General features: G+C 36.4%; 1 protein-coding gene across 2 annotated transcripts in view; it reads left to right on the forward strand.

The window, feature by feature from the left end:
* ANO5 (anoctamin 5) overlaps window positions 1-23228 on the forward strand; it is a 96438-nt gene that overhangs the window by 26176 nt on the left and 47034 nt on the right. Inside the window, exons 4-8 of one of the 2 annotated variants that reach the window (XM_070624516.1) lie at window positions 8348-8389; window positions 10354-10467; window positions 15941-16009; window positions 17059-17343; window positions 22332-22445. In XM_070624516.1, coding sequence (XP_070480617.1) covers window positions 8348-8389; window positions 10354-10467; window positions 15941-16009; window positions 17059-17343; window positions 22332-22445 — 624 coding nt within the window. The remainder of the gene's footprint in view (window positions 1-8347; window positions 8390-10353; window positions 10468-15940; window positions 16010-17058; window positions 17344-22331; window positions 22446-23228) is intronic. The other variant, XM_070624517.1, reaches the window with a different exon arrangement.

Raw genomic sequence — 23228 nt, forward strand, 5'->3', positions numbered from 1 at the left:
TGCAGGACCGTCGCAGGATGTATACATCTAGTAACCATCAATCTGTTATCACCCCAACTGAAGGGAGCAATTATTAGTACCCAGAGGAGAGAGTCATGTACTTAAGACATTCTTGAGAGGCTCAGTGGCCTTCACTGGAGGGATACAGCCATCCTGAATCCAGCCACAGGAAGGAAGACGTTCATTCCTTCTCTCCAATCATTTGTGGGAAGCCAGAGGTCAAGGGAACTCTTTGATAGCTATACCAATCACCTTCATGAGAAAAAAACAAGGTTGAGAGGGATAGAGAGGGGATCTTCTGGGACAAATCAGAGCTATCCAGCAGAATATGTATCATTGGACATATTTTCTATAGGGGAAAAAATGGAATCGTATGGTTCTTACCATTATTATTGTGATAGAACTTCATTATTTATGATTCTATAAATATAAAATTATCGTAATTTAACATTTTATTTGAAATAAAGTAGTCAACACTGGATTTGATTGAGATCCTAAATGGCTAGCTAAATTGCTAGTATTAAAGTCATTAAATGAAATACAGAAAAATGGAGAAAATTGTACCTAAGAGAACTTGTCTCAGAGTGAGTGCCCTTTGTGTTTGGGAGGAATAGTTTGAGAAGCACTTAGAATTTAAAGAAGGAGGAGTGGGAATTGGAAAGGCACTCTAGAGGCATGCTTAAACAACAATGAACATGCCATTCACGGTTTTTGAAGTGGTTTGGGTCTCCTTAACCTCAGGAGTGATAGTCCAATTATTTAACCACTTGTATAGCACAAGTTCATACCAACCGGAAGGTACTTATGAATAAATGGACCAGAAGCAATTAGTATGAATATAGCATAGTGTTTATAATTGATCTGTGTTTATATTTAGAGATGATTGCTCCAGAGTTCAGACATTTAATTCAGTCTCCTGGTGATCTCATTCAGTTTCATGGCTTTACATACCACTGGCATGGTGTCAACTCTCAAATTTCAGTTTCCAGTATAGACATCTCTCCTGAGCTTCAGACATAAATATCCAAGTAATTTCCAATCATATGCATTCGGTTGTCTAAAGACATCACAAGATTAATATGTCTAAAATGCAAATTTTTCTCTTTCTTTGCAAAAAATTGCTCTGTTAAAGTCTTTCATATCTCAGCTACAAACAATCCATCCTTCTGGTTGCTCAAGCCAAAATTTTTTTAAAGTTGTCATCCTTATTGTTAGGCATTATGTTCAATGAAATGCACTCATTTTAAGTATACAGTTTGATGAGTATTAACAAACCACAGCAATCAAGATATAGATTCTCTTTACCTCAAAGAGCTTCCTTTTGCTGTTTCACCCCTGCCCTAGGCAACCACTGATTTATTCTTGATTTTTTCTAAAGTAGTATGTGAATGGACTCGAACTGTATGTACTGTTCTATGTCTGCCTTCTGGCTTCTTTCATTCATCATGATGTTGGTGACTCATCAAAACTTCAAATCATGCTGATCAATTGACTCTTGTTGAATATACCTGGAGTTCTTTTGTTTGTTTTATTGTTTACCCATTCTATGGATATGCCAAAATTTGTTTATCCATTCCCTTGTTGATAGATATTTGGATTGTTTTCAGTTTGGGGACCATTATAAATAAAGCTATTAGGAACATTCATGTAAGAAGTGTTTGTGTAGGCATATATTTTCATTTCTCTTGGTTAATTTCCTAGGAGTAAAATTTCTGGTTCATATGCAAAGTGTATGTGTAACTTTATATGAAACTATGGAACTGTTTTAAAAGTGTTTGTACCATTTTCATTCCTGCCAGTAGTGTATGAGAGTTCTAGTTGCTCTATTTCCTCACCAACACTTGATATTGTCAACTTTTTAATTTAGGTAATCTAATGGACGGTAGTGGTATTTCGTGATTTCAGTTCTAATTTCCTTGAGGAATATGATATTACACACCTTTTCATGGGCTTATTGGCCATTCATTTATCTTCTCTAAACTATCTGTTCAACTCTTTTGTTCATTTTTAAAAATTGCGTTGACTCTCTTCTTATTGACTTGTCAGAGCTGTTTATTCTGAATGCAAGTCCTTTGTCAGCTGTATTTATTGCTAATATTTTCTCCCAATCTGTGACTTTCCTTTTCATTTACTTCACAATACTTTTAGAAAAGCAAATTTGAAAAGTTTCAAAGTTCAGTTTCTTATCCTTTTTCTTTTAAGATCCTTGCTTTTTGTATCCTATAAGAAATATTTGTCTACATCAGAGCAGGGGTGATTTTCTCAGATTTTCTTCAGTTTTGTAGTTTTAACTTTTACTTTTGGTCTGTGATCCATTTTGAGTTAACTTTTATAGAGGATTTGTGATGAGGATCAAAGTTTATGTACTTATTTTTAATATGCATATTTAGCAGCATCTGTTGAAAGGGCTATCCTTTCCCCATATATTACATTGAGAGCCTTGTGGAAAATCAACTGACTATGTATGTGTGAGTTTTTCTAAACTCTCTATTCTGTCCCATCATATCTCTGTTCTTGTGCCAATATTACACTGTCTTGATTACTCTCACTTTATAGTAAGTATTAAAATAAGATAGATTAATTATTCCTACTTTCTTCTTTATCAAAATTGTTTGGCTATTCTAGATCCTTTGCATTTCCATGTAAATTTTAGAATCAGCTTGCCAATTTCTTTAAAAAATTTACTGATATTTGATTTGTATTGCATAGAATCTGTAGACCAATTTGAGGAGAATTTACATCGTAACAATATTGATTTTTCAGTACATGAACATGGAATATATCTCATTTTGATCTTCTTTAATCTAACTCAGCAACATTTTCATTTTCAGTAGACAAGTCTTACACATATACTGTTAAATCTCTCCATAAACATTTCATATTTTTTGATACTCTTGTAAATGTTTTTTTTTTCAATTTCCAATTGGATATTGCTATATATATATAAATTATTACCTTGGTTTTAAAAGACATACAGATTTGAAATACATGGCAGAATAGTTCAAAATGTCGGACTTAAAGTGTTCAAAGGTATTTTCATTGTACAGGAAGTAGTAAAAATGCTAATTTATATTAGATCCTTATAAGTTAGAGGTGTATGTATTATCTTTTGGGCAAAATATAGTAAAGGAATGAATAGCCAACTATTAGAGGGTAAAATTGAATAATTTCAAAAGTAGGTGAGAAGGAAGAGTGAAAGGAATATAGCACAGTACAGTCTTTCTGCATTTGGAATTCTAAGTTTGAAATAAATTTTCCTTGGAACCTTTGAAAGTACAGCTCCATTATTTTAATGAATCCATCATTGCTCATAAGAAGTCTGGGGCCGATTTGATTTGCTTTTTACTATAGGTAATCTATTGTTTTCAGTTTGTTTGATTTAGGTTTTTATGTCTGAAATACTGTTAGGTTTGTGTCTTTAGCCTCAGAGCTTTGACGTGCCTCTGAATGTAATCTGCTTTCATTGATTTTTCATGGCACGTGGAGGGCAGTTTCAGTCCTAAGACTTATGCACTTGTTTTCAGCTAAGGAAAACTTCTTCTCTGGTATTTTGCTGATCATTTCTTTCCTTTATTTTCCATATGCTCTCTTTTGGAAAGTTTTATTGGCAAATACTGAACCATTGTGATTGTCTTGAATTTTCTCTCATTTTAAATTTTGTTGTCTTTTTGCTCTCTATTCTTGGAGTTCTCCTTGACTTTGTCTTCTAGATCTCTCTCTGTTGGTGCATACATGCAAAGATGACAGCAGTCAGCATATGAGACATCCTAAAGCAGCGTGCTAGTGCCACGTGAGCAGTGCAGGTGCAAGGGCAGGAGGATGTCAGATGACAGAGCCCTCACTGTATGGAGGGAAGTCATGAAGAAGTCAGAATGGGCTCTTGGAAAAAAGGGAGGTTGACTTGAATGAAATGAAAGCATATAGAAGGCTCTAGACCACATTTCTTTAACTTCTTGATGTTAAGCTTTGTTCTACATGTGAGCATTCCTTTATGTGGTCTCACATAACCTAAAAAGATGGTGGTAGTATTAGGAGATATTTGCTCTGAATTATTTTTTTCTGTGTTAGTTGTTATGGTATTTAATAAAATATATTCAGACGCTTCACCAGAATATTCATTGTTTTAAAGTTCTGAGCCAGTCTATTCCTTGGTTGACACCCAGAATAGTTAATTTGTCTTAACACACCTCTTCTACACGGCAAAATATATTGCAGGCCTAATCATGAAATGAAATAAATAATAATGATGGCCAGAAAAGAAATCCATACAGTGAAAAATTTGTATTATTGAATTTACATACATATATATTTTTGCCAGTTAAAAAAGTAAAGACTAAAAGTAAATATATTATTACAAAAAAGATGAATCAATACTTTTAAATTATGTTAATTAATTTTTGTGAAGAAATGAGGGAAAACCTTGTTCCTACATATTAGTCTATCTCAGAAATGAATAATAGTGTTATAGTGCCTGTTTTGGGACCTTTTGCAAATGTGTCAGTGATGTACTTAAAGTTGAGCTTTGCATATTTATGTTCAACAGTGTATAGCCAGAGTTGTAAAGTATACTCATAGTTGATCAAAGAATATATTTCATTACTTTTAACTTCAAAAGTTTCTTTAACGTGAAGCAACAGCTATACCAATAGTTAGGGAAAGTTTTGAACATGAGGATGAGAGTATTAGAGATTCACAAAATCCCATTGCACAGTTAACTAAGGAAATCATAATACTGTGCATGTCTTTGTTGTTTTGAGATCTGTTGTATCTGCTTTCAAATATTTTTGCCGTGGAAAAAGAATTCCAGTAGAAGGATCTTCACCAGAAAGATCCATCCTAAATTCAATTATATTTGATAAAAACTTTCAGTTTTTCTTCTTCTGCAAAAATAACAAAAGCGAAAAACAGAGAAAATGGCTAAATGAGAGGTGAATATTGATGTTATTGGTCCCATTACCACAGAAGGAATGTCTAGTTTTTGGTGAAACTGATTGATGAATTCAAACATTGAAATTCTGGTTTTTTCTGGACATGTAAGACAGGCGTCTTTTGTCATTTTCCCTGGCATTGTCCTTATAAATTGGATTCTCTTTTTATGTGCGGATATCCATTTCCTTAAATTTTTTGCTGCATCATTAATGGTTTCTTCACAATTTCTCTGTGCCAGTCTTCAAGGAACAGGCTTAAAGCTTGACGTTTCACCGTACATTCTTCAAGGTTCCTTGCAGGTGCTTGCAAATATTTTTGTCTGGTTAATTCATCTAGTACTTCGCACTAGAAAAATAGGAAGGAAAATTTCACACAGCTGTTATTGTTTATTTTGAAGTTATAGTTTAAACATAGGAATATGTAGACCACAGAGGCCGGGAACATGACATGCACTCAAAGCAATCTTCAAGACAATTACACATATACTCTCAAAGCGAGGTCTATTGCTGAATCCACGATCATTGGCATATCCGGATCTGGTCACATATAACTGGGGATTCTCCAAATTAACCTCCATTTACAAAATTGAAACTTACATATAGGTTATTAAAATTCAACAAAAGCTCAGCAACTGTTTAGGAGTTAGACAAAATTATATTTTTCAGGGTGGACTATTTTGTCAGTGATGTTGTTTAGAATTTGCTGGTAACTGACTTTTTGTCGGTTTCCTTGTTTTCGTTTTGCTTGCACCACTGCCCAGCCTTTGGTGTACCAAGCTGCTTATATGTCTTCATTGCCATTTGCTGAAAGTTAACAGGATCTACCCAATAACTCTATTAAACATACAGAATACACAGTGTCTGGCACGAAGAAATCAGGGTATGCTAGTTACTATTTAATTGCTGTGGTTTTGTTTAAATTTAGGACTTGTGAAGGGTCCACTCAGTAAGAGGTTTTATAGTTTGTAGATTGAATATCTATATCCTTAACATCAAGGGATGATATAGTTTTTAATATGAAATTCAAGTCTCAAGAGCAGTTGGACTTTTTTTTTGCTTAGAAATTCAGAACATTGAATGGGTTGTTATATAATTCCATGAATTGATTTTCATTCTCTTAGAATATACAATCCGGAAATGTCTATAATACTGGACTTTTTTCTCCCTAAACTCTCACTAATGATCAGGGAGCTGAGACAGCAACTGGAGTCAGCTACCTGAGTGCTGCCTGCTACTCCCACACTAGGTAGCGCCTACACTGGTCAGTGGCTGGCCTCTTGAGGACATTCAAAAACAGCCAAGGAAGGCTGTGAGGAATGAGAAAGAAAGGAATAATAATCCAGAAGAGTGACAAAAATTGTATCTAATGAGAGAAAGATGCTATTGACAACTCCTACAATATAGCACAGCGATATAGGTTTTCAACTCTGCTCCTAGAGAAGGGAATCTAAAGTACCTTCTTACAAATAAATTAGATTGAATTTAATGAATCAAAATTATGTAGACAAAATTATGTTTATGAAAAGCTTATAATATATGAAAATTTATTTTAATATTACAGTAATATGAAAAAGGCAAGAAAATTGTGTACGTTAAATATGTACTTAGTGCTTAGACAAAACCAGAAATAAATACATCAAATAGATACTGAGGTAACAAGAAAATAGGAATGATTTTAAAAGTAACTTTTCATTAGTTTCAGTGTTATCCATTTTTTTAATACAAAGTGAACACATTCAGCAAAAGCTGGAAATATATAATAGATTATTATTTTATTCTATTATTTATTCTATTTATTTATTCTGAATTTTTATTGTGTAGAATGTTAATATTACCTTTTTTAATCAAGTCCTTTGGTGATCTTCATTCAATATATTTAAAATCAAGTTAAAAAAATATTAACTATTGAGTCAATACTTTTTCAGGACCAATTGCTGGTATTGAGCCCATTGGTTTTTATAATGTGAAGATATCATGTGTATTGGAGAAGCTGCAAACTAACTTGATATTAGATGTATTTATCACAGAAGGCTTTCTGCCAATCATCTAGATGATTTTTGTACACTGAGCTCCCAGCAGCTCTTGAACGTGGTGGTACCTCGGTAACCTGACTCCAGGGCCAACTGATCCTTTAGGCACAGTAGGCACAGTGCCGACAAGGGGCCCCAATACTTTTTTGGAGCCCATGGAAATGTCTTAATTTTAATTTCTTTTAAAATCAGAAGAAAAAATCACAAATATAATAGTATGTATCTTATCTGTATGTGTGTGTATATGTATATCTATTTTAATTTTTAATTTTTTTTTAATGGAGGAAGGGGCCCATAAAAGGCAAACAGGCCAGGGCCCATGGAAGTCATAATGTGGTCCTGCATGGCCCCTTAGGGTACGCCTGTTACATTTCCCTTAACAATTCTGTAACGAATTTAGGGAGAACATCTGAGAAAAACAGTAACTTGTAAATCTCATGAAAGATTCCAAGAAAATCAAAGTGCTGAGGTGAAAAATTTCAGCCCAACAGAAGAATATAGTTCAAAATCTGCTTTATTCAATGACCAGCATCCATCATGTATCTGTCATGTTTTTAAATAACAGCAGTGTTAACTCATCTGTCATAGTAGGCTTGGCAGTTTACAAAGCAGGAATTTTCTCTCCAATGTTAGGCTATTGTAGGAAACAACAGTTTAAGCAAAACTTTGTACGATAAGAACTGAAACCCTTTATTGATCATTTTATTAGATTAGCTATCATTTCATGGACTATAAAATACACAGACTACTTGCCTTTCTGTACCATAGGTTTGGTTTTCTTTCAAATATTATTGATTACTCCAGATGTTTTTAGGTAATTGCCTTGGTGTTTAAAAATAGTGGTCATAGTAACTGAAGATTGAAGATCACTCAGCGTTGGAATAATCCAATGACATTTCCTTTTTTCCCCCCAGTGTTTTGGGAGGCTATGAAATGTTTTACACTATTGGGTCAACTTTCCATACCATACAAATAATCCCAGAATAATTGTAGTAACTTTGCTTTCTTTGCCTGATAGGGGTACACTTAACAGAATACCTATTTTACTTTACATCTTCATTATTTACATTTCACTTCATTTTTATTTTTTCTCTCTCCTTTCTTCCTTAATTCAGTTCCACAAATATGTATGGTTTAAAGTTACTGTATAAAGAACTTAGGGAAAATTACTTGGAAGTCTTTGGTTTTTTCTTTTCTTTATTTGTTTTCTTCCTGTTTTTTGTTCTTTCCTTCTTGCTAACTTCCCCCCCACCCCAGCTTTAAATATCACACACACGAGTTCACACGGGTGATTGTACTGAGGGGTGGTTTGTGTGCGTGTCCGTATTGGGGGAAACTTTTCTTTAATCCTGGGCAGGGTTCTCTAACTCTCCATTGATTGCTCCACAGCCCGCAAAGCGATTCAATTTGTTCCTGCGGCGACGTGTCCTGGTAAAACCGGTGTGGAATGATGCTGCTTGTGCTCTGGGTGCTGCAGTGATAGCCGGAGTCATTTCTCTTCCAATGAACACTATTGATTTTGGGGGACTTTGTCACTGGTTTTTAGTCCCCAGGCAATTGAGGTTTTAGAATAGTGATTCTTAATCTTTTTTGGATCTGATTAAAGCTATGGACCCTCTTCCAAAAATCTGTGTGTGTGTGTGTGTATATTACATACACATATGTATATACACACATACGTACACAGTTTACATGCAGTCTCAGAGGTTTATGAACCTCCATCAGGAATTGAGGTCTATGAACCTCAAAATAACTACCTCATTCAGAGAAAAGCAGCCCAGATGTTTGCCTCATTATAAATAGGCATTTCTAAGAACAAATCAAATGTAAACACAAACACATACACACACCGAAAAATATGGTCTTAATGTCATGTCTTGAGCAAAACAAAAGAAGGATGTGTTTTAATAGTATTCAGTTATACATAACAAAATGGTGAGGTTTTTCTGCCCCGGTTGGCTTTACCCAGTTTTTGTTAACAGTCCTAAGACATGTACCTCCTGGTGACTTACAAGGCTACCAGTGATCTCTCTGTATTTTAAAAAATGTCACAGTTTATAGTTGGGGCACGACATAGTGCTAGAAATTGGGTTTTCCTCGGTAGCCTTTGGCTTTCAGAAGGGAAGTCTGTATATACCCATTTTGACTGAACACTCAGAAAAATCGTTGGAGTCACTGTTCTTCTAGCTGCTTTGTTCATTCCCTTTCTGAGACATGTCAGCTATGCGTTCATATAGATAAAATACAGTTACTCTGTTCACACACCGCAGATCCAACAGGAGGTTTTTGTCTTATTTTTACATGACTGATCTATATCCATTCCTTTTTATGGGAGGTCTGCCTGGCCTGACTTGGGTGAAAAAAAAGCATAAAGTACCATAAAAGAAACTCATAAGCTAATATAAATACCAGTCATGAAAATTAAAAACATCCGGTTCCCCAGTCACAGGTTAGTTAAAGCGCCTGGAAAGTTGCCTGTATTACAACTTTGCATCACAGGGTTAGAGAGATCACGTATGTCCATACCTCATCTCTTTGTATCATTCTAAGTGTTATACGCAGGCTATTCCAGTACTAAATATCAAAAATTACATATAAACTATGAAGGAGATCAAATCAGTCAAACATAAAATCTCTTCTTTCTGAAGCTCTCTAGTGTTTTCTCACTTTTGAAAGGGAAGGAATTAGAACTATAAAACATGTGAAAAGCAAATTTTTAAGTCTAACTATTATACTGAGAGAATTGATAACACAAATTCGAACAAAGGATTGATTTTGGTTCATTTAGGAAATTGATTTTGAAAGGAGATTTGCATGAGAGTTTACTTATAGAGAAGCCGGCTGGCAAGCTACCTGCTTTCTCGTTTTTAACTGCACCTTGATTTTATTTTAACCCTCCAAAGTTGAATTATAAATTGGCAATTTTATGAAAATGTAGTATAAACATTAATCGTAAGTTTATTTTCTTACTGTGAGATTCATTAATTGGTCTGTAATTAATCACACCCCTAAAGCAGTGTGCAACCATGAATTATTTGTTGGACTAGTGGGCATGTTGTTTAATGAAGATAACAAGTCTCTCTCTAAATATGCGTTTTGGGGTGAGTGTATGCATATATTCATTTCCTACTTTGGTGTAATTGCAGCATTTTTGTTGTGTGTGCATGTAGTTAACATGCTTAGCCCCTGTTGTTTCGTATATGTCTCCTTTATGGGTTGTCACTTTCTAAAACGAGCGTCATCTTCTGTTGATGGGAACTCTGGTTATCTGCCTTCACCACCATTTGGGGACTGAAAAAAATTAGATGGTGACCAAATTTTAGCTAATCCCTTTCATGTTTTTGCCATTTGAAAATGAAATTGATTTAAAGTTGTGTCATTCATGTCTCCTGCAGTTTAAAAGAGATGAACAAAGCAAAGATTCTATCTTCTTCCGAGATGGGATCAGGCAAATTGATTTCGTGCTTTCCTATGTTGATGACATAAAGAAAGAAGCCGAGTTAAAGGCGGTAAGTGCTTACATGAGAGAAACGAGAGTAATAGAAAGAGGCCCCTGCAAGAGTTTCACAGGGATGTTCCCGCTGAATTATGTAGTGAAAGTCAGAGGCCTCTGAAGTGGTTACTGAAAGCCGAAACTCTGTGAGAAGACTACGACACGGGCAGCCTAAGAATGGATGTGTAAATTCGACTTTATTTTTTTGGACATTTCAGACACTTAACTTCCTTTTCTTCTGCCTCCAACTAACTGATTTTTTTTTAAACAGCTCACCTTAGATATGAAACGTGACATTCAAAATCTGAGTTTGTCTGAATGTAATATTTATCTTTTATATGCAGTTTTCAGTTTGAAGACATTTGGCTAATCCATTTTATCGGAAACAGCTTTCACACTATGCCCTATTTCTTATCCTTTTGTCTTTTCATTTTCACATCTCTTTCTGAACTTATATTACTTATTCTTTTTTTGTTTGCTGTATCCGACACCATAATTAAGTTCATAAGACCAAGGATTTTGTCTCGTTCATTGCTGTATACCCAAATGCCTAGAACAGTGGTTGGAGCATAATGGATGCTCAGTAAATATTAGATATTTGAAATATTGAATTAATATATTAATCCATATGTATAAGCATATATATATGCACACACATTTATTAATATACTTACATAGGAAATAAATGTCATATAAAGTAAAAATAAACAGCTATAGATATTATCTCCATAAGACCCAATATGTATCCATTTCTGTCCCTTTCTTCCACCTTTTCCCTGGAAACTCTTCCAGCAGCCCTCTGAAATTCATTCATTATCAGCATTTTCACCTCTTCTCTGAATGGCTCCCTCCAACCCGGCTCTTCATGGAGATTCGTTGCCTTCTCCACCCGTCCTCCCAAGTGGTGGTGGTGTTTTCCTTGTGGAGCCTTTTTCCGCAGATGAGTGAATGCCTGCCCTCCTTGTGTCTTATTGAGGATTGCATTCATTCTCCTTCCCTTGTCCCTGAGTTCCTGAGCTTTAAATCTCAGCAGAGTCATCACTCCCCTGTATCGTTGTTATTAATCTGTCCCTGGGTCTTCCCTGTTATTTCTCAACAGTTTTAGCTCCAAGTTCACTACCAGGCTCTCCTTTTTTAATTATTGATAATCTCAATGTGTACATAGATGATTATTTCAGCATCCCAGCGTCTCTGTTTCCTGAAATTATCTTTGTCTCTAACTCAGCCATCCATTCCCCTAGAACTTGTCATTAGCATTAACTGCAACTCTTTATAATCTCATTCCAGGCATCCAGCTATCTGAACAAGCCCTCAGACCTTTCTGACTAGTAGGGTTCCTCCTTCAGCTGTGCCAGGACCAGAAAAGATACACTGATCTTAGCCCCTTCTCACTGCTGCTCTTATTCAGCTCTTTGTATGCTTATCCAGCTTAAATCTCATGCTCAACAAATGGAATCACTCTATTACATGCCATCAAATTCCTTGCCCCTCTCTCAATTGTACTTAATTGGCAAAACAACAACTTTAGTTAACCTCAGCTCTCCACCTACCATGTGCCAGAGCCATGCAGAAAGACATAAGATTCACTTACTGGTTTTCCCACATATTTGTACCCATGAACCTCTGCTGCGTCCCTAATGCTGTCTGGCAATCAGACTTGGCTTCCTTATTCTATTCAGCCTCCCACTCTCCTGGATGACTGCTTTGTAACTTTTCCTCTTTTCTCATACCTCCAATACCTCCTCCCCATTTTCAAGCTAAGTTGACCACATTTTTCTAATTCACTGAGAAAAATGAAGCAAGCAGAAGAGAAATTCTAAATTTCCATCACCACGTCTGTCCATCCACCAGCATCTTCACTTGTATAATCTACCTTTCTTCCCGTTAGCACGGTCAAACTATCCTTCTCCCTAAAGCAAACACCTCCGCTTGTGCCCTGGATCTCATTTCGTCTTGCCTATAATTCAGGAGTCACCAAGACTACCCCTAGGTTAGGTGATTTATTAGAAGGATTCACAGGACACAGCATGTAGTCATACTCAATGGCTATGTTTTATTGCAATGAAATAATGCAAAGTAAAGTCAACAAAGGGAAAAGATGCACGGGGCAAAGTCCAGGGGAAACCAGGAGCAAGCTTCCAAGAATTCTCTCCCAGTAGGGGCACACAGGATGTGCTTAATTCCTCTAGTAACAGTGACATCTCATGGAAAGTGTTGTCTACTAGGGAAGCTCATTAAAGACTCAGAGCCCTAGGATTTTATTGGGGGCTGGTCACCTTGTCACCTTCTGCCTAGCACATACCAACGTTTCATAGTCCCAGAAGGAAAACAGATGTTCAGCATAAACTATAGTGTTTGTACAAACAGTTTAGGTAAAGTGAACCACTCTGATCAGTTCTGGGAGTGATGGGAACCTTCCTGAATACCAAGTTCCCAGATGCCAGAGCCAACTGTGCAGGCAGATCCCTTTCTAAGGAGAGCAGTTTCAAGCCCGTTCTATTGACTCTTCTCTATGCCTGCTTCAGGATATTGCTCTTACAATTCTTGCCTCTCTTTCCTAAATTATATTTTTTGTTGTCCTTTATTGGATCCTTTTTTTTTGTTTCACTGAGGAAGATTGTCGCTGACCTAATATCTGTGCCAATCTTCCTCTGTTTTATGTGGGATGCCACCACAGCATGGCCCAGCCTGCGGTGGTAAGTCCATGCCCGTGATCCGAACCTGCAAACCCTAGGCCACTGAAGCAGAGTGCGCGAACTCAACCACCACACCATCGGACCAGCCCCTGTGGGATCATTTCTTTCAACAAAGAAATGTGCTGTTAATTCTTCCATGTTAAAAAAAAAAGAAAAAAGCAAGAACAAAAATCTTCTCTTGATCTTAATTTCCCTGCCAGCTGTTGTCCATTTCTGAAATTCCTTTCTTCTCAATTTTCTCTTAAACGCATTCTTATCAGGCCTTCACCATCTTTCTATAAATGAATGCAGTGGTCAAGTCTCAACTCTCATCTTACTTGACCTGTTTGCAGCATTTGCCACAGTTTATCATTCTTTTTTCTACTACGTATGCTCTTCGCTTGGCTTCCAGGACTCCACATTCTCTTAGTTTTCTCTTATTACACTATTTGTTCTTTCTCAATCTTTTCTTCTCCCTGGTCCCTTATTATTATAGCACCTCAGCCGCCATTCCTTAATCCTCTTCTTTTCTCAACCTGCATCAATTTCATTGAAGATACATCCTGTCTCCCAGTTTTAAAACCAATTCTGTGTTAATTCCAAAGTTTACCTTTCCAGCCCATACTTCTCTCCCATATGACTATTCTGCATCTCTCCTTGGAAGTCTGAGAGACATCTCAGACTCAACAGGTCTGAAATGAACTCCTGAACCTCCCTCGAAAGCCGCATCCATTTACTGGCCTTCTCCATCTACAGTTATTCATCATGCATTTCAGTAGTTGCAAAAGATGTAATTTACAAAATATTGTAAATGGTCCAGTTAAATCATTTTTTGGCATATATCCAAATAAAGTAAATACCATGGAAATTTGACACCCACCGTCATTCATTTAAAAAAAGAAATTATATGAAGAAACCCTTTTATAACACTTAAAATCTGACATCATTTATTTTTCTCCTTCACCTAAAATTTCCATTCCACTTTCCATGCATAAATTTTTCCCAATGTAAATGTTTTATCTTTGGGAATCTTTTTTTGTTTGTTCATTCATAAGTTTGCTAAAACAAATATATGTATATACATTGAAATATTTTTGTTTCCTTTAGCCATAACAGTCTAAGCCTTGAACTTTTCCTTTTGAGTTTTTTTTAACAATTATACAAATGCATAATTGATAAAACATCATGAATATATTATAAAATTTGACAAGTAATTATCTAATATAAAAAGCATACTCATCATGGGCCTGGCCCAGTGGCATAGCGGTTAAGTTTGCACGTTCCACTTTGGCGGCCTGGGGTTCGCTTCTTTGGATCCTTGGTGTGGACATGGCACCACTTGGCAAGCCACGCTGTGGTAGGCGCCCCACATATAAAGTAGAGGAAGATGGGCATGGATGGTAGCTCAGGGCCAGTCTTCCTCAGCAAAAAGAGGAGGATTGGCAGCAGATGTTAGCTCAGGGCTAATCTTCCTCAAAAAAATTAATTAATTAATTAAAATAAAATAAAGAGATTAAAAAGCAAACTTATCATAAATGCATCAATTAACGAGATGGACAGAGGGGCTTTAAAAAATATTTTCTTTATTCATAAATGAATGAAAATTACTCCTCGAATGAGATGGTTTTGTTTCAACTATATTCCTCTTTTGTTTTTATATATACTAGTATCAATTAAGCTTATTCAGCTAAATAAGTAAATTGTAATAGAAAGAGTATTATTTTAGCAGTTTTAATCTTTTTTTAACTCCTGAATTATATCCCCAAATTACGAAGTGATTTGTCGTAAGTGTACTATTTAATGGTCTCCTAGCTAACAATCCTATTAGCTCTGCCTTCAATTTTGTTGAACTTAGAGAATTGGTGACCATATGACTTGCACAAGCATTTGTTACTACAATGAGAAGAGTTACTCACTTTTTCAATACTGAAAATATTCTGAATGGCCTTCCTGCCCCTCCCCCTTGTTTGTTTCCCAGAAGCGGGCAGTTTGCTTTGCTATGGCAGCATAGAGGAAGGGTGATTACAGGAGGGGAGCTGAGAAGGACAGCTTGCTCCGTCGTCATAGACCTGTTCTCATCCGTGGGAACAGACTTAGCTTCAGATGTAGGCAACACTGGGAGTGGAGAAAAAGAACACAAGAAAATGATCTTTCGTTCCTTGTGTAGTTTGAAGATATCTCAAGGTGCACATGTCCATTCGAAAATGAATGTCTTGTAATATCCTAGGAAGCCTTTTAAAATTTCCGTGACTGTGAAATTTTTTACAGTTAAGTCATAATTAAGGCCAAAAGATTTCTCAACAATCAATGCAATGCTTTACGTTCTACAAGTAATGATTATTTGTATTTAATTTAATTTTACTTTTTCTAATTGAAGCCATTCTGTTGTTCAGGATTAAAATGTCAGGATGATATTTTGGCTTAAAGTGCATTAAATATATAGTTTATTTGAAGAGTACGGTTAGGTTTGTAATACTGAATCTTCTCAGCTAGGAGCAGGATATGTCTCTCTGATTACCCAGTTTTTTTCATGTTATTCAGTAAAGTTTTGTGCATTTTTTTCAGGTAGAGATCCTGCACATTTCCTGGAGATTATTCCTAGATGTACTGAATTTTTATAGTTATATTGTGAATTATAGTACTGGGGAAAACCAGTACATGGCACAAAAAGGGGGTAATACATAACGTACATTTATTTACACCCATGGGAAGAGCAGAGGACCAGCTGAAGGGATGGTCATTGTACAACAAATCTGTTTACCACCGGGCAAATAGAAATGTTCTACATAATTGTATTGATTTGTTTTTCCATAGGAAAGAAGAAAAATATTTGAGCAAAATCTCAGAAAAACAGGCCTTGAGTTGGAAACTGAAGACAAAAGGGTAAATTTATACTAGAATCTTGGTGTTTTAAGTGTTGTTTCCTCCTCCTCTGGCCTTTGACTGGATAGACTGAGTTTGGGAGCCATACAGTAGCCTTTTTGGCCGCAGATATGTACACTGGGAATGGTAGGGCCGATGGGCTTGCAGGCGGGTAAGTAGGTCAGTGCTCTGAATATGAGATAACGAGTGGAACACTTAAAAACAGACATACGTCAGTCTATTCAGGATACAAAGGCAGTGAAGACATGGCTTTTGTTTCATAGGTGTCTCATTTTGAAGGCTGCCTATAACGGTTTTTGTTTCTAATCTGTCTCGTTTTGAAGATGCCCTAACTAGTTAACTGACTAGCTTGCAGCACAAGCTGCAAGGTAGGGCAAAAGATGCTTTTTCTGCTCATGAATATGCCAAGTTCATTTTTTTTTTTTAATCTCCTGCCATTTACTGGTTTTGTAGAATTTCCTTCAAAATTGTTTTTAAAGACCTGTTTGAGATCCCACTCTGTCCATGAAACTCTAATAGTCTCTAGTTCTAAATTAATACTTTCTAGTTCTTACTTATTCCTGTTTTTACTAAACTAATAAATATATATTGTACCACACAATCTATAATTTAATTATTCTCCTGTGTAATGAACCCTTTTTTACCTAAAGTTCTTCCTCTGGGTATGGGCTGTACACAGAATCTGAGTAAGAAGACTGAGTAGGTCTTACACTTTGTATGTGTCCCTCATATGCCCTAAGCATGAAAACGTAAGACATTGCCGGGAACTACATATGTATCTGTGGATTTCGGTCCAGTGTATATTGACCCTGAAATATGTTTAAAAAGATAGTCTTTGTCTCTGTTTCACCCACACACATGTATATAATATATATATATTATACTTACATATACATGTAAAAGTTCTGCTGAAAAATTTCAGTAAATTGAAAATGCTGTGATATCTTTAATTTGTTTGAGATGTTATCAAATTTTGTTTCGTTTCTTTAATCAGCTCAGTAACAAACAGATCAGTAAGCTTTCTATTATTTTGCCTCCTTTTTATACAGAACTCTGAAGATGGAAGAACTTATTTTGTCAAGATCCATGCCCCATGGGAGGTATTAGTTACTTATGCGGAAGTGCTGGGAGTCAAAATGCCCATTAAGGAGACTGAGATTCCCCGAGATGAGAAAATGTCCCTGAGCTATCTGGCTGGCCCTGTGAAGCTCCCAAGGAATGTGAAGCATCCTCGTCCTGAATATTTCACTGCCCAGTTCAGCAGAAATCGGCAGGAACTCTTCCTCATTGAAGACGAGTCAAGCTTCTTTCCATCCTCAATGAGAAACAGAATTGTAGGTAGATAAGTGCTGGGAGCACATCCCTTCCAGTGAGGGACGTGTGATGTGTACGTGCATATGAGTGATACTATATTTGCAGGGTGTGTCTGCGTACATTTTGATAAGCATTTGGTGGTATCGGGCAGGTTTGGAAGTCCACTTGGACCAATCAAATCTGTTAACCTCCCTACTTCTCAAACTGTTGTTTAAAGGTGAATGCTTGACAGTGTGGACACAGGAAGGAAAGAGGCATCCTGTGATCCGGGGAAGCACTTGGTTGAGAGCCAGAGGACTTTGAGTGTATAAGATCTTTGTAAAATGGTTTCGTAATCTTAGAGTTTGGTTTTATAAATTCAGTGCATTGTAGGAGGAATATTGGTCATTCCAAATGGAAATGGAAGGTTTTAATTTCTTTATATATAGATAGCATTTGAGAAACCTCAGAACTTTTTACTTTCATTTAAAACCATTTTCAGTCTTTTGAATAATAATATTTCCTCTCTATTTGTAGTCCTAGGCTCTTTAAGTTTCCCACTAAAACCCTCTCTCCTCAAGAATAGCAGTTTCTGTGCCAGTTTCTTTGTGTAAAGATAGGAATAACATCCCCCTCATAGGTTACCCTGAGAATTGAATGATTTGCTTTGAGAAGTTTCTGGAACATGCTAAGTGCTCCATGAGTGTTAGATGTTGTTATCGTTGATCTGACTTTAGAAGGAAAAAGCTCAGGGTCTTTGTTGCTCTTACCCTTCTGTCTGTTGCCTATTAATGTGGTCACAGGGTTCCAGCAATCACGAGACCCTCCCCTGGGGCTGCCTGCCCTCTGCCCTGAGGAGCTAGAGGTCTTTAGGTTCAGCACATTTAAGTGTGTAAGAAGGATCTTGAAATAATCATTTTTTCTAGTTCCTAAATTTACTGACAGGAATATTAAACAAAATGTAATGCCTAGAATTTACGTATAAAAATGTGAATCCACAAACTGAAAAGTTTCTCCCTTTTCTTACCAGGATTAAAAAACAACCACAATCCTAAGAGGCAGCTTTTAAGGGAATAAGGAGCACGTGACACACAATTAGAAGACCTGGTTTCAAGTCTTAACTCTGCTACCTTCTGAATAAGATAACCTCTCTTAAAACAGAGATAACAATGGATACTGGCATGGTTGGGAGTATCAAATGAGTGTATGTGAAGCACTCTGCAAATTGTGAAGCACTTCTGATATGCTTATTGCCTTAGAAAGTTGTTAACAAAAGGCCGGTGACCCTGTAGGAACAGAAGAGGAACTGGATCAGGTGTAGACATGCCAGTATTCATTTATCTTGACTTGTTCTTTGTAAAGAGTGCCTCTACCTTAGGTTAATTCAGCATTAAAACACAACAGTTTTCCCCCCTTCTGGGGGGAGCAGTACTCTTCTCGCTTTGTTGAGGAAGTTATTTGGGAAACTAATGTAGAAAAATCCCTTCCTTTCTACCCTCATCCAGAACACTATTGTTTATGTATGTGCAAGTTGAATATTATCACAAGAGCATCTTACATCAGTATAGAATTTTATGCTTTTCAAAGCATCTTCACAATCATCATGACATCTGAGTCTCATGCTATGTATTTTATAATATCTAATACATAGATACAACGTAGTTTTATTAAACATTTCCACTTCTGACAGCTATTGAGTTTGTCTCCAACTTTTCTGATATTACAAACAATTCTGCCGTTTACAACCTGGTATTTACATATTTTAGCATATATTTAAGTTTTTCTGCAAAATGGATATCACATGTAAAATTTATGGATTTAAGGGCATGCATATGTAAAATTTTAGATATATTACACTATCACCCTTTGCAAAAAGATATGCTATTGTAGATTCCTGGTAACAACATATGAGCGTGCTAAGTTTTCCACATATCTCTCCTAATACTGGAAATTGCCAATCTTTCTTTTTAAATTGTAGAATAACATAAATAGAGATAGGCTTACAAATCATAAGTGTACAATTCACTGAATTATTACAAAATTAGCACAGCCGCGTAACCATCACCCAGATCAAAACAGAAAGCGTCCGTCTCCCCCGGAAGCCCCAGTGCTGCCCGCCAGCCACTGTTTCTGTCCTTCTCAGCAGAGGGCCACTGCCACTTCTAAGAGCAGAGACTAGTTCAGCCTGTTTTTAAACTTTATGAAATGGAATCATATAGTATGTATTCTCTTGAGTCTGGCTTCTTTGGCTCAAAGTTCATTAGGGGGATTAATTTACCTCTTATGTAAGTTTTTGTTTATTCATTTTCATTACTTTGTATGGAAATTTATTTGTGTCTGTGTCATGGTTTTAATTTGCATTTGTCTGACATAAATAAGATCCATCACCTTGTGTATGTTTATTTGGCATTTAGATATGTGCTTCTGTGAGATCCCTGCTAACGTCTCTTGTCTGTTTTTCAGTTAGGTCTTCCCATTACTCATTGTTTTGTAGGAACTGTTTATATATTCTTTAAACGAGCCCTTTGATCATTGTATATTTTACTGATTTTTTTCCTACTTTGTGCTTCCCTTTCTTTCTTTTAATGGTTTCTTTTGATAAACAATGTTTTTGATTTTAATGTAGTCTACTTTCTCAAGCCTTTACTTTATGAATAATGCTCTTAATCTTTAACTACCACCAAGATCATGAAGTTAATTTCCTATTTTATCTTCTAGAAGTTATATTATATTACTTTTCACATTGAGAACTACGATCCATCTGGAATTAATTTTTGTGCAGGGTGTGAGATAGAAGCCAATTTTTCCCCCATATATCGTTGTATAATTTTCCCCCTATTTATTGTTGTAAGATGTATAGTCATTCAACTTATACCAATTACTGAAAATATTCAGCTTTTCATACTGTTTTACAGTTCCACCTTTGTCGTAACTCAAGAATCTATGTATTCATAGGTTTACTTCTGGGCTCAATTCTACTGCTTTGATCTTTTTATCTATTTTTGTGTTAATACTGACAAGGCTGAACTTTACCTGAGTTCTGTAGTCCCGGAAAACAGGGACAATTAAAGAAATGCCCCACTCTTCTCGTTCTGAGAAACTGCTTATCATGAAGAACGACCCTTTCCCCAGTGACTTCAAGAATATTCATCAATAACTCCCCACGGTGTGACTTGACAGCACCATTTACCACATAGTTCATCCTAAATTCACTCGGTAGTTGAAGCGTCCTTCTGTGTTAGTTGTCTTTATCCAAGGGAAAAATAAAACCTCTCATATCCTATGTCGAGCAGGTAGTTACAACTTAGCGCCAGGTGCCCAGGCTCTACTCCCATAGAGAAAAGGGGATACGGATGCTCTTTTTCTTGACGTTTACATTTAAGAGAGATGGCACCCAGAAAACTTCAGAAAAACACTCCTGGGTTGTAAAACTGGCAAGAGGTTTGTCTAGCTTTTACAAAGATTTATGTACATCTCAAAAGGATAAAGAACTTAGAAGTTCTCTAAAGGAAATGCTCTAAGAAAAAAGGAGGCGGAGAAAGTCTCTTTCTCTTTAGACACCAGAGAAATATCAGTTCTTTTAGATCTATTCTTACTCTTGCAGTCTCTTCCTTTTGTTACTACCTTATAGTAATAGAAGTCAGACACAGGCACTCCCCGTTCCTGTGTTTTGTTTCATAGATGCTCAGCTGAACTATTTATCGCCATTGATCCATCAAAACAAAGTACTTCTTAGCTGGATTGACCAAACTTTCATTAAACTTCTCTCTTTCCCACAGGACCCTAAGCTATGAGGCACCCTCAACCTGAGCCAGCATTGGCCTGTGGAATAGCCATTCCTTAACACAAAGGAAGACACTCCGGAACCTGAACTTACTTCTCCCTATAAAAGAAAAGCCCTTTTCTGTCTGACTTTCAGACGTTCACAGATCTTCCTATTGCAATAGTCTGCCTCACCCACTCACAATGATCTTTTCTAGTAATGTCTTCCCTAAGTCCAGATTTGTTTTTATTTGACAATACCATGCTGTGTTTCTTTTACCGTAGCTTTATACTAAGTCTTACTATCTGGTAGAGTAAAATTTTCCACTTTATTAACACCCCAAGACAGAGCTCTTATTTCGGTGAATCATTCCTAAGGAAACAATCGGAAGTATGTAGAATAGTTAATATTTATCATATTTTTCATAAAAATTAAAACCGCCTTACATAAATTATGATTTATTTACCAAGATGGAATATTAAGCTGCCCTCAAAATGAATAACCAGATTAGATAATGATGATTCAAGGACAACAGCCATTCCAATCTCTAATTTCTTAAATGGTGAAATGTAAAAAAACAGAGGGAGAAGGCAAATATATCTAAAACAGTGCTAAAAAGACCAAATTCGGAAATCAGAAAAGCAGAAATTCTGAAAAGTTGCTGGAAGCCAAAAAGCAGAGAAAATTGAATTGATAGAAATCCAAGAGCAGAGGACACCAAAGCCCAAATTACATGGAGGGGAAAATGGGTATAAAGATATAAGTGATTGCGAAGTAATTATAGAGATAATGTTGATTTAATATGTTCACATATCAGGAAAAGGCCCTGTAGAAATCATCAGAGTAATTAAAGGAAGAAGTGTTCAAGGCAGCTTGGCCAAGTATCACTTCTACCTTATGTTCCCCTGACTGAACTGCTGGGAGCAGTGATATTAGACTCCAACTTGAAGCCCTGATTATCGTAGGAATTCTGGCAAAGGGACTCCCAGAGGAGCTTGGGACAGGAGGAGCAAGATCACTTATGATCCATAGCCCCTTCTCCCCAAGGGAATAGTGTGCTCCCATACCCAGGAGCTAAAATACCTTCAAACTCTACACAACCTCACCCTCTACGTCTTCCCCCAAACATCAAAGGGAAGCTTCCTTCTGTAAGCATAGCCTGTATCTATACTCAGACCAAGTAGCACATTATTAAATTGTGAGTGAAAAAAAATGTGGAAAGTATAAAGTTCTGAAATGTGTGTCTCTTTGTTGCTTACCTTGTAGGTTTATTATATTCTTTCACGGTGTCCTTTTGGCGTAGAAGACGGGAAGAAAAGATTTGGGATTGAAAGACTGCTCACTTCTCACACTTACTCCTCTGCCTATCCACTCCATGATGTAAGTATATTTGTGGTCTTGAATTATGAGCCCATTCATTTTCCCTCTTCCACATTCAGAGGTTGCCTTGTTGGGAGAGACATTTTCAGTTTGCTTCCTCTTTCATGACGGGTTGGTTAATTCTCTCTCATGTTGGGGAAATCCCTACAGTCTCCCTCGATCTAAGCTGAGAACTTGACCAGCTATGTTGAAACACGTAGTTAGTACCTCTTCACATCGGGATTTCATTGGAAATTCATTAAAAAAAACTGTTACCTTTTCACATGAATTTTCTTTAGAACCCATATTGAAAATAGCAGTTATATTGAAGGAACCTTTTAGAACATCATATTTGGAAATTTCTATCTGAATCCATCAGATCTTTTCTCATTTATACAGTTTTGAAGCCGTAAAGGATTTGAATTACATACATTCATGTATTCATTCATCAAATACAGTTTTGGTTTTAATTATATATAAAGCCTCCTGTTAAGTATTATTGGAACACGACCGTGAATCCAAGCTCACAGACCAGAGATTTCTGGGAAATAAAGTACGTGTACAACTGCAAAACGAGTTACAGACTCCCGCCTGTAAGAAAGCTTGAGACAACTGAATTTGGGAAGAATAATTCTCAGGGCCCAGGAGATCATCGTACAAAAATATTGAGCTTTGTAAGTTCAACAAAGAAGTGACATTTTATATGATACACCTATTCGACCAAATCTGAAAACTTGGCTTGACAACCAAGACAGCCTAGTTTCCGGGGGTTTCTGAGGGAAACCTTTCCTTCTGGATATTGCT

Source organism: Equus przewalskii, chromosome 6, assembly GCF_037783145.1.
Source record: "Equus przewalskii isolate Varuska chromosome 6, EquPr2, whole genome shotgun sequence".
Lineage (NCBI taxonomy): Eukaryota > Metazoa > Chordata > Mammalia > Perissodactyla > Equidae > Equus > Equus przewalskii.